At 31.8% G+C, this 12,353-nt stretch overlaps 1 protein-coding gene across 3 annotated transcripts in view; it reads right to left on the reverse strand.

Moving 5' to 3' along the window:
* Positions 1–3,262: 3,262 nt before the first annotated feature.
* The window catches only part of LOC150098499 (uncharacterized), a 34,337-nt gene continuing 25,246 nt past the window's right edge, over positions 3,263–12,353 (reverse strand). For all 3 annotated transcript variants that reach the window (XM_090404991.1, XM_090404993.1, XM_090404992.1), the window contains exon 2: positions 3,263–6,584. In XM_090404991.1, the coding sequence (XP_090261117.1) occupies positions 4,592–5,848 (1,257 nt within the window). In that variant the 5' untranslated portion in view covers positions 5,849–6,584 and the 3' untranslated portion in view covers positions 3,263–4,591. The remainder of the gene's footprint in view (positions 6,585–12,353) is intronic.

Here is a 12,353-nt window from a genome sequence, read left to right on the forward strand (position 1 = left end):
AATAGAAAAACACTCGATTCGGTCGAAACATATTTACGCAGCCGATATTTACATATGGAAAAACGTTGAACTCCTGGTCAAATGATATGAAACCACCTTGTCAACGCGAATAATCAACTTTATTTTTTAGATGATATGTTTTTAAACTACAAAAAACCTACATGTAAATTGGTTTTCCATTCACACCGAGGTTTCACAACAAAAACTCCATTCGAAACTTATTTTCTAGAAAACTGCAGAAACTGAGAAGAGAAAAATTCGACACCTCATTTAATGAAACTGCTGACAACTGAAGGTGAGTTAGCCTGTCTCACACGAGAGTGGAAAATTTTTCCTCCCCGAACGTTTGGTTTTTCCTGCAGGAAAACAAGCGAATGGAATAGAAAAATGCATGCAGTGATTTCAGAGGCCAGTTGCTTTGGCGTTAATTCAAAACAACTCAACCCAATCCCATTTTCTTTTATCGCTGTGTTTTCTGTCGTCCGCCAACCACTGGCATCCGTCTGAAGTTCAAATGCGACTTCTGACTGCTGCTCATCTAAATATAACAACAGATGAGCATGCTTTGAAAATTTTTTTTATTTTATTTTCCAAGAGAACATTTTAATTTTTTTAACAAACTGCATCACTCACCTCCCAAAATCCCAGAAATGTACCAATGTGTATTCTCATCAGTATTCGTAGCTTAATCCTCCCCTTATTAACTGCAATTATTTGCCCACAAAGCCCTTTATGAGATAAGGGCTATGGCATTTGTATTCATTAAATGAGTGAAACATGATTGAAAAATCTTCTTTAATGATTTTTTCTTCACGATTTGCAATATTTTTACTCTGAATTAATATATATTTTATTATTATCCTTTGAAAAATCCTTTACATCAAATGATTAATTAATAAAACTAATGACATTATTAACAGTAGGTGTATTATTAGTAGCAATAATGATTAATGCTCTTCACCTCATCCTCGTGAACCAAATGATTGGTGGAATAACAGTGCTACTTTAGTTGGGAATAATTACAGAACAAAATGGATTTTTATTGTTTTTGTTGTGTGATAACTTTCATGCCTCTTTCATGTGTGTGTGTGGGATTGATATGCTCATTTGCCAGAGGAAATGCCCAGACACCTCTGTGTTAGGTCTTCTAACTTACCTTCAGTTGAAGAGGACTGATATAAATTATGCATGTCAAACACGGAAACTTTTACAAAAAATTTGTCGAACCGTTCCAGTTTTCAGTTCATTTATATTTAGGGCTGCAAAGAAATAATGTTTTGATATTATGTTTTACAATAACTCTCTGATTTGGGGGAATTTGCAGAAGTTGTCGGTACAAGAAGCTGTCTGCACAGTTCCAAATAATCATTTTATTACATTTTCGAAATGATATTAGCAATTCAGCACTGAATTTTTCATTTCAGTCTGACTAGTGTTATTAGTAGAATGAAATTTGTTCTCTACAAATTTCATTCTACCAAATAAATCGCTATTTGCACAAGGAAGCAGTATGTATACTTACATAAAATGTTCTGAAGTGTGAGAAAATAATTACCTTTCAATGACCAGTTCCACATATTGTCTGTATCTTGAGTAACACTCCATATTGTTACTGAACACTTTTAAAGAATAGTTTGCAAGAAAAATGACTTTGATTAATTATGAAAAAATTCATTGAAAAATTTTTGGCAAATTGTTTTTTCGATTAACTGCATTCAATGCAGACTTCTGATGAATATTCTGATTAACAACAATTATGACAGAGTTGCTTTTCATATCCAGGGAGAACCATGTCCTAACTTAGGGGTGACACAAAATGACTAAAAAAAACGTTTGGTTATTAAATAAGGGTTTCTGCACATCATCTATCGATTGGAACATCCATTGTGCCAATGCACTAAAATTATAGGATTGCAGAATTAGTGTTTACTAGTTTCCTTCTATCTGTGCTGTAATTAATTCAGTAAAACAATTTACATAATTATTTATACAACTATTTTAGCCTGTTTTCGTTTTGGAGTGCCCCATATTTTAAATACATTGGCTTTTTACTCAAGGATTTTTAAGGTATTGTAGACTAATAGAGGAAGAAATTTTGCATATGTCTTGTTTGGATATCTTTGTTCTCCATACTTCTGCTGTTTGGCTGTTAAGAAATGTGTGTGTGTGTGGTGTGGGTTTGAGGCGAGGTGGGAAGATTAAATTAGAAAACTTGGTTTTTTAGAAATAATATATATACATACATATATATTATTATATTTAAGGGCACATCTTCGGGGAAGGGTTTTATGGGAAACAGGAGAGAGCATTAAAGGGGTGTGAGCCATTTCGATCATGTGAACATCATCGGAACAGTCCTACGCTTATCCCGAAGTGTTCCAATGATGATCGAAATGGCTCACACCCCATTACTCTCCCCACCCTGTTTCCCATAAAACCCTTCCTCTTCCCCAAAGAAGCACCCTTAAATATAATAATATATATATATATATTATTTTTTAAGGACTTGTGTTTTCTAATTTAATCTTCCCACCTTGCCTCAAACCCCCACCCCATGTTTCTTAACACCCCTTTAACAGCCTAACAGCAGAAGTATGGAGAACAAAGGTATATCCAAACAAGGTATATGCAAAATTTCTCCCTTTATTAATCTGACTATATTTCCCTTTAAAATACACATATAATGCCTAAAAATCCTTGAATAAAAAGCCAATGTATTTAAAATAAGGGACACTCCTAAACAAAAACAGGCTAAAATAGCCATAGATAATAGTTTTTTAAGAGGAGTAACATGGGAATTTTTCCAGAAATAATACCTAAATTTACACAATGTTTGTTACAATGAATGCTGCATAACTTGCCTTGAAACATTTATTGCAAACTGTGATACTATTCATTAATGAGTTAATTTGTAATTAATCTAAAAATAACTAAGCAAATACCTCAAAAACAATGTTATTCAATAATCACATGGAGTATTAATTACAGAACTACACTTAAAAAGGATGCTATACCCAAACCATAAAAGGCACTATATTAACCACCTGACCAGCATTTATGGATCAAATATGCATCCTGATACACTTCGTATCTATCATATATTTCAATGTAATATCAATGATACTACAATTTTAATATGCACTTTGTATCCATGATGTCTTAGCTGCTAGCACAGTTAATACATAAAATAATAACAAAAACTTCCTCGAATATTCTAAATTTAATATTTAGTAATATTCTTACAATATAAAATAATCACACATAACAGATGGGGTTCATTTTATTGAATATCTTATACATTAAAGAATGAGCAAAAACTACCTAAAACAAGCTTGAGAATACTACAATCAACAACAAATTAACTCTTGTAAAAAAATCTGTGAGCATTAGTCAGATGAATGCTTTAGATTTTTAAATTATTTGTACTTAGAATGATGCTACTGAACAGATTATTTTTCTATATTTTATATCAAAATTATTGCTATTGACATATAATTGATTCAGAGACACCTATTATTACAATAAAATGCAAATCAGTACTTGTTTGATTTTAAAATAATCTAAAGTGACATTAAATTACAAATAAGTAGTTCTTGATGTAAGGGTGGACTTAACAGTTCTTTGGATGAATCAAAGAATATGGCTTAATGCTTGGATATAATGATTATAGAAACTACTGGAGGAAAATATATGCAAATGAAATTAATTAAAATTTGGAAAACAACTTGCTGTTTAAATATATGAGAAAGACAGAAGTTTTCTCAGTACACATTGAATTTGTTTCAATCATGTGATCAAGGAAAAGTATAAAAAATAAATAAAAGTTCTGATATTAATATACACAATAGAAACAGATTGTTTCTCCTGGGTATGAAAAACCCATTTTAAAGCACTTCATTTTTAAATGACATTGGCAACACAACAAAACCAAAGATAATTCCAAAGCAGTATGCATTAGAATTTATTTAGCAATGAATTAGGTTTTTCTTCCAAATGAAGTAAACAATAAAATTAATTTAAATGTCAAACAAGCCTCAGCCCATGTTCTTAAAAATTTTTCTTATCTTTTCTTTCATTTTACTATGAAATGAAGCTATTCCATGTACAACTGATAAAGAAGACTTTTCACAAATTTCAGAGAAAGATTTCTTACAGTGAACTAATAAATGCCTCTTCAGATAAACTGAAAAAGAAAATTCTTATCCATATTGTAGAAAACAGAATTTTTAGCCTACAACTGCAAATAGTTAAAAGCTTATTAGCAAAAAATGATTATTCAAACCAGTCATCCTCTTCATGTACTCAACATTTCAGAACTTAGTCACTTTCCTCTCTCTCCCCTAATATTCCATCATCAGACCTAGATTATTTCCTTATACAGCTGAATTACTGTCTTCATTCACATACTGGAGTGGTGTCCTTTGAATTATGGCATAAATTTTCTAAATAATCTTTATAACCACTGCAATGGTCCATCCAGATTTTAGCTCCTTGCTCAAACATGCTCTCAAATCCGTAACTTCCTCAATCTTCTGATGCAAAGTTTTGCAAGAAAATTATCTTGTCTGCAAGTGAATTAACAAATGTTTTTTCAAATTTCCTGAGTGGGAAAAGACTTTTCCACAACTTTCACAAGAGAATAGTTTTCTTGAGTATGAACTAAGTAATGTCGCTTTAAGCGACCTCTAAGTGAAAATGCTTTGCCACAAATTTCACAAAGAAATGGTTTCTGCTGAGTGTGAACCAGGAAATGAGATTTCAAATCAGATAGTGTGGAGAACAGTTTGCCACAAGTTTCACAACAGAATGGTTTCATCCCAGTATGAACTTGTGAATGTCTTTTCAAGAAAAATAACCTGGAAAATGCTTTGCTACAAGTTTCACAAGAGAATGGTTTCATCTCAGTGTGAACTAGGGAATGTTGATTCAAATGAAATCTTCTGGAAAATGCTTTGCCACAAATTTCACAAGAGAATGGTTTCTTTCCAGTGTGAGTTAGTGAATGTGTTTTTAATTTAGACTGCCTTGAAAAAGCTTTGCCACAAGTGTCACAAGAGAATGGTTTCTGCTGAGTGTGAATCCGGTAATGTGATTTCAACTTAGATACTGTGGAAAACACTTTGCCACAAGTTTCACAACAGAATGGTTTCATCCCAGTATGAACTAGTGAATGTGTTTTCAAGTGGAATCGTGTGGAAAATGCTTTGCTACAAGTTTCACAAGAGAATGGTTTCATCCCAGTGTGAATTAGTGAATGTCTTTTCAAGTGAAATCGTGTGGAAAATGCTTTGCTACAAGTTTCACAGGAGAATGGTTTCTCCTGAGTGTGAACTAAGAAATGGACTTTCAAATTGCTTGATCGTGCAAATGCTTTCCCACAGATGGTGCAAGAAAGTGGTTTCTCCTGGGTGTGAACTCTTGAATGTATTTTCAAGTCAAATCGTGTGAAAAAGGCTTTACTACAAGTTTCACAAGAGAATGGTTTCATCCCAGTATGAACTAGCGAATGCCTTTTCAAGACAGTTCGTGTGGAAAATGCTTTGTTACACGTTTCACAAGAGAATGGTTTCTTTCCAGTGTGAATTAGTGAATGTGTTTTCAAATCAGACTGCCTCGAAAAAGCTTTGCCACAAGTGTCACAAGAGAATGGTTTCTCCTGAGTGTGAACTAGTAAATGCGTTTTCAAGTTAAATTGTGTGGATAATGCTTTGCCACAAATTTCACAAGAGAATAATTTCTTTCCACTGTGAATTAGTGAATGTGTTTTCAAATCAAATTTTCTGGAAAATATCTTGCTAGAACTTTCAGAAGAGAATTGTTTCTCATGAGTGTGAACTAAGAAATGCATTTTCAATTTGCTTGACTGTGAAAATACTTGCCCATTGATATTGCAAGAATATGAGTGTGAACTAGTCAATGAGTTTTCAAGTCAGATTGTGTGGAAAACTTTCCTACAAGTTTAACTAGATAAGAACTTACTTGCCAGGCAACCAAATTTTAAAATGTCTTTCATAAGAAAATGGTTTTATGTATGTTTCATCTTATCAAAAATTTCACAAGAAACTGGCTATCATTTTATTTTAACTCTTCTGTTATCATTTGAAATTAGGTTTTTTGAAAACTGTTGTTTGAAATTTCAAAATAAAATAGTACTCATGTTTTATGCAATGCCTCCTCAGAAGTTTCACAATGAGCATCTCGAAGCATGTTTCAAATCAGTTTGACCTAATAAAATAATTTGCAGTTGCTTGATTGTAAAAAGTGCATCACCACAGGTAAAAAATGGAATGAATTCAATTGAGTGTAAACTAAAAATATCATTTTGACCTTCTACTTCCGTAATCATCTTATGATACATTTCACATGAAAAATTTTCCACTTGCTAATAGCTGTTTGGAACTTGATGATGAAAATTCAATTGTTTGTATCTTTCCTGACTACTAGGCCTCATTACAATCATATTCACACATTTAGCTCTTTCAGTACTGGGAGTTAATTGTGAGCTACCTGTACTGATCCTGATTTCTGAACATTCGATGTTTGTTCCTGGAATCTTCAGTTAAATTATTTGCAGTTTATTTTTCCTGAAAAATTATGCATATTATAATAAACATCTGTAATATACAAAACTTACCAATAAAAAAATCTACTCTTCATATTATTTTTTTTGTTGAAGTTTTAAACATATAATGTGATGAATGTATCACAATCACAAGGATAATCCTTATTGAAACTATGATTACAGTAATTTTGGAAAGTATAATTTTTATGAAATATTTAAATACACTTAATTTTCTTTCATATGAAGCATTCGAATAAGGCATTATCAGATTTTAAACAGCATTATTTGGATGAAATTTTGTTACTTTTTTCATGTTTCCATTTAATATAGTAATATATAATATTAATTATTATTTACCATAAAAATTATTAAATAATTTTTGAAGAATTTCTTGATTGGAAGGCAATTACAAGCAGTTCTCCCCCATGGTTTGAACTCCAATGCAATTTTAATAGAGTACTCCTTTCTTACTTTTTAAAATGTAATTAAAGTGTAAACATAAAACCAAAACATACTTTTATGTAAAATTTTGTACTTTGAAAAAGACATTAACCCCTCAACTGGCAAGGTCGTCTTCATACGTCCAGCAAAATCTGGATTGCATGCATGCATCTCTTGAAAGATGCATAAGAAGTGCTATTTGGCAATCATGTCCATTAGAGGGTGCAATAACTGAAGAGAATACTTAAGCAGGTTATCTCGTGATCATAGTTGTGTCTAAGTTGCCTATAAGAAGAAATGCAGTTCCTTGTTCAATGCTGGTATAACTGGACATGGTAAATTTTGAGAGACTAAAAATATAGAAATTATTTTAATTTTTTTCTCCTTTTATTGTACAATTTTTAATGCCAGGACAAAATAAGAGATCCTTACATACTTTCTTCTCTTAAATATTGTACTCCCTTGGAGAACCAATGTTGCTTTTAATTTTTTGTGCTAATTTTTTCAGTTGCTTAGTCGAACAATATATTGTATTTGTTCTCGAAGAACTTAATTCAAGATAATTATTTGAAACATTTTGAAAAAGAAAATAACGAGCTGTCGACATTCCAGATTATCTATTTTTGTTCAAAATAAATTTTGCAGAATATTTCACAGACTGCCAGAAGAAAGGGGTCTGTTGCTTTATAGATAGTAATATAAAAATAATTAGACATCAAATGGGAAGTGTACATAGTGTGAAAAGTATGAAATTAGAATGAAGTATATATTTATAATTCAGTTACTATGACTGGTCGAGGCAGCTAAGGGTGTGTGTGTGTGGGGGGGGGGAATACTTCAAAACGAACAAAATTTTTATAATTTCCATATAGAACATGTCGCAGATAATTTCATCATGTATGTATTTATTTATTTATATCCCTTCAACTCAAAAGGTTATTTTACAACGGTAAAAGGTACAGCACCATCATTATTATTGAAATGAGCATTCTACAACTAACAATAATAACAATTTGTTTCATTTTTCAACTGGGAGTTCATTTGAAATATTACTGAATACGATTTTGTGACATTTTAAAATTAGCCTTGAAATAAGAATGTAATGCAATTTCACATGTTCATAAAGAGTTCTCAAACAGGAGTAGCATACAGGTGGTACCTTGGATTGTGAGTGTTTTGCAAGATGAGAAAATTTTTTCATAAATTTTAACTTGATAAACAAGCAAGGTCTTGCAATACGAGTGTTACCTATATACGCTTTGTCTGCCGAGTGTCATGTGATCACAAGCCACTTGGGATTGTGGATAATCATCTCGCATGCTCAGTCGGCATACCTCATTCGTGCTAACATTGTGGCAACGTGTGTGTGTGTGTGTGTGTGTGTAAAGCATTTTTTATTTTGTGTCCAAATGTAGAGAGTGTTCTTTATTAACTGTACTATGACAATGGCCCCAATGAAGAAAAGGGTTGAAAAGGAAGGCAGTAAGAAGAAGATGATTACGATAGAAGTTGCAGAAAAGCACCATCCGAGTAAGGCTGTGGCAGTGCGAGTGATGAATCTGTTTAAAAACAATGCAATGTCATATTTCCGTGAAACCCTCAAAAGGAGGCAAAAGCAAGTGTCGTTGGATTAGGTTCCTTGTTAAAGTCGCACCAAAAGAAAAAGGGTCAACAGATAGCAGTGATTCCGTTAGTGACAATGAAAGTCGTCCTAACCAATACAATTACTGTAATATGTAATTGTAATGTAATTAATAAATTCGATTACTTTATGTATATTACATTTAAATAATAAAAATATAAAAAGGTATACATATATAAAGGTATACGAATGTATATGTATTTTGTATTAATCATTTTTATATGAATATTTTTGAGTTTTGGAATGAATCACCTGAGTTTCCACATTTTCTTATGGTGAAATTTGCTTTGATATACGAGTGCTTTGGATTACAAGCACATTTCCAGAATAACGAATTATGCTCGCAAACCAAGGTACTACTGTATTTAAATATGTAAGCACAACAACATGACATGCATATTTCCATACATCGTAATAATGCAAGGTAAAACAAAAAAATTATAAAGATGAACCACTAACAATGAAAGATAAAAACGATCTAGAGACTGGATCAATAGAAAATATTAAAACAATTTGGAAGGGCTACTATCAAACATTATTTCAAAAAGAACAGGAGGAGGAAAGTATAACAGAAAAGACGATATATGAAAAGGCACCACCCATAACTGCAGTAGAAATTATAAATGCAATAAACCAGATGAAACTTTCGAAAGCTACGGGCAAAGATGAAATATCTATAGAACTCTGGAAATATGTTGGCAAGGAAGCCATTAACTTCTTAATGAAATTATTTAACCAAATTCTTTATACTGGAGTAATCCCAGCTGACTAGAAAACAGTTATTATACCAATTCATAAAAAAGGAGACAAAAGAATATGTGAAAATTATAGACCCATAACACTCTTAAGTCATAGTTATAAACTATTCATCCGAATTATACAAAAGAGAACACAGGTGCTTACAAAAAAAATCAGAGGAAAACCAAGCAGGATTCGGGCCACATAGATCCACTTACAGACCACATCTTCACTATTAATAATATAGCAGAAAAATATTGGGAATACAACCTGCCATATACTGTTGTTTTACAGATTTCAAGCAAGCCTTCGGTTCAGTTAATAGAAACAAATTGATTACTATCTTAAAAAACGTAAAAATGGATTTTGATATTTCAACATTTATTACAAATTATTATGGAGACACCAAAGCTTTTGTTAAAACGAACAATATTAAAAACGAGGATTTCAGAGTTGAGAAAGGTGTAATGCAGGGTTGCCCTCTCTCACCTCAACTCTTTATCATCTTCTTGTAAGTCTGTAAAACCATAGCTAATGAACCAGGTGTAAAAATCAATGGTACTAACATTAATCACATTAAATATGCTGATGATATTATTTTCCTAGCAGATTCTAAATCACAGCCAGAAAAAACTATTAATATTCTAAATGACTCCTGTAAAACTTATGGTATGAAAATAAATCTCCATAAAACAAAAATAATGAAGATAGGTAGAGAAGAAGAAAATATTTCCATAAATCTCGAAAATCACCTGTTGGAACAAGTTAATAAATGTTTATCTTGGTAGTCTCATTTCTAGTAACCTCAACAATATGGAAACAATGAAACACAGGCTAAACCTAGGAAGGGCCAGCATGAATAAACTAATTAAATATGGAAAAAAAAATCCCAAAAAGTCTAAAATTGTATAACACAATTATCATCCCCTCAGCTACTTATGCTTCAGAAACGTGGAGATTAACTCAACAACCAATCAAGAAACTTCACGCATTTGAAATGAAATGCCTCAAGAAAATTAATAATGCAACAGAAGACTAATGATCAAGTCAGAATAGATTTAAACTTCCCAGATGACATAATAGATAATCATTAAGCATCAACTGAGATGGTTTGGTCACATCCATTGAATGGCCCACATAGACTGCCATATTTAGCTCTGAATGGATATATAGGAAGTAAAAGACCTAGAGGCAGCCCAAAGAAGTACTTGGATAAAGTTGCCGAAAGAACAGTCCCATCTGCTCAGCTGTAGTGTCATAACCGAAATGGCTAAAGATCGCGATAAGTGGAGAACCTTTCCTCTTAGTGGACTCAAACCGTTATCAAGCGGATGAGATGATGAAAAAAAAAAGTAACATTTAAACCTTATTTATGGCAGTAAATTTTGTTTTCACAGCATTTTTCTTCGGAATATTTAATATTTTAAAAGAATTGTTTAAGCCAAGTGCGAAAATTAGAACGAAAATACTTTCCATAATATTTTCTGTAACACATATTCCAAAATGATTGCGTTATATATATATATATATATATATATATATATATATATATATATTTGGAAACCAAAATGTTGACTTGGAATTTCCTAATGGGGAAAACTCCTGGTAGCACAGGTTCACTCCTCAAGTCAAGAGATCATAAACGTCACAAATCCGCTACAGTTAGTCATTCTCATTATTTCCGATGTTCAGTTGACAAAAATAGCAATAAAATAATCAGGTACACGTTATTTACAAAAAACAAAGTGCATTATAAATCATACTTCATTATGAAATCTCCGCTCAATGAAACAGAACATACTACGTATTTTTCTTAATATTATCATCATCATCATCTGGCATTTTCTTTTAGTGCAAAGAAAAAACCAGGAAAAGACATTTACGGCAAGTTTAGATATGTGGCCAAGTAGTTATGCTTTGAAGTAGCTATACCTTAAGTACAATTTTATTAAAATTGTAAAATTATTTTACATTAAAATATGAGTATTCTACGCAAGTGATTTACGTTTGTAACAATTGTATTTTGAGAGGTTTTTGAAAATAAATTATTTCAAACATGAGAAGAAAGAACAGGCGAGTTTTCTTTCCCTCCCCACCCCAGATGAACTCTTATGTAACACATATGCACCTATTCTTTTTTTATTAATTAAAACATTTCTTTCCTAAACAACTAAAGAAAATAATTTATAACTTTTCAATGATTAAAGTTTTCGATATAAAAGTGAAATTGTGATTATCATAAATTAAGAAATTATTCTGAAAAAATTTTTTCAGATTCAAAAAAAATCTCGATGTCGCTAATTACGATATAATTGAAAACAAAACAAGACAATGCTGATGCATTATACACTACTTTGAGGCTCTGCACTGTTGATTCAAAAGTGTTCTTTCTTTCTCAATGGCATCGAGAGTAATCTAAGCTTTTTCCTACAGCTGAAATTATTGTCCAGTATTTCTGAGATAAAAGTTTACACTACTGAACTTTCTTTTTTGTAGCATACAAGTAAATGTTTTTTATATGGTGAAAATAAAGAACACAATTTCTAAAACTGATCAAGTGATTGTAGTTTGCAAAGAAACAGTCTGGCATTAGAATTATCTGCTTCGGCAAAGGTTGGTTGATTGGTAGAGCCTCTGCTACTAATGGCTCAGTTAAATAAGTTTGAACCCGGTTAGTAGTTGGAAGGGGCGCCAATCGTTCGATGCTGTTGGCACACTCTCCCTCGATGAGTCTTTGGACTTCCTGGAGGTGTCAAATAATAATAATAATAATAATTAGAATTATCTGCTTCGGCAAATGCAACACTATTATTAGTTTAATTCTTTCATCGAACGGTAAAATGAAGTAATAGATATTGAACACTGTCTGTGGAAACTTTCAAACCAGTAGAAAATTAAATAGGAGTTCCATGCTAAAATAAAAAGTCTATTGAAGAAAACATTCGGTGACACACAAAAATAAATACTTAA

Source organism: Typopeltis vanoorti, chromosome 15, assembly GCF_054136105.1.
Source record: "Typopeltis vanoorti isolate ZY-2024b chromosome 15, IOZ_Tvanoo_1.0, whole genome shotgun sequence".
NCBI classification, from domain to species: Eukaryota; Metazoa; Arthropoda; class Arachnida; order Uropygi; family Thelyphonidae; genus Typopeltis; species Typopeltis vanoorti.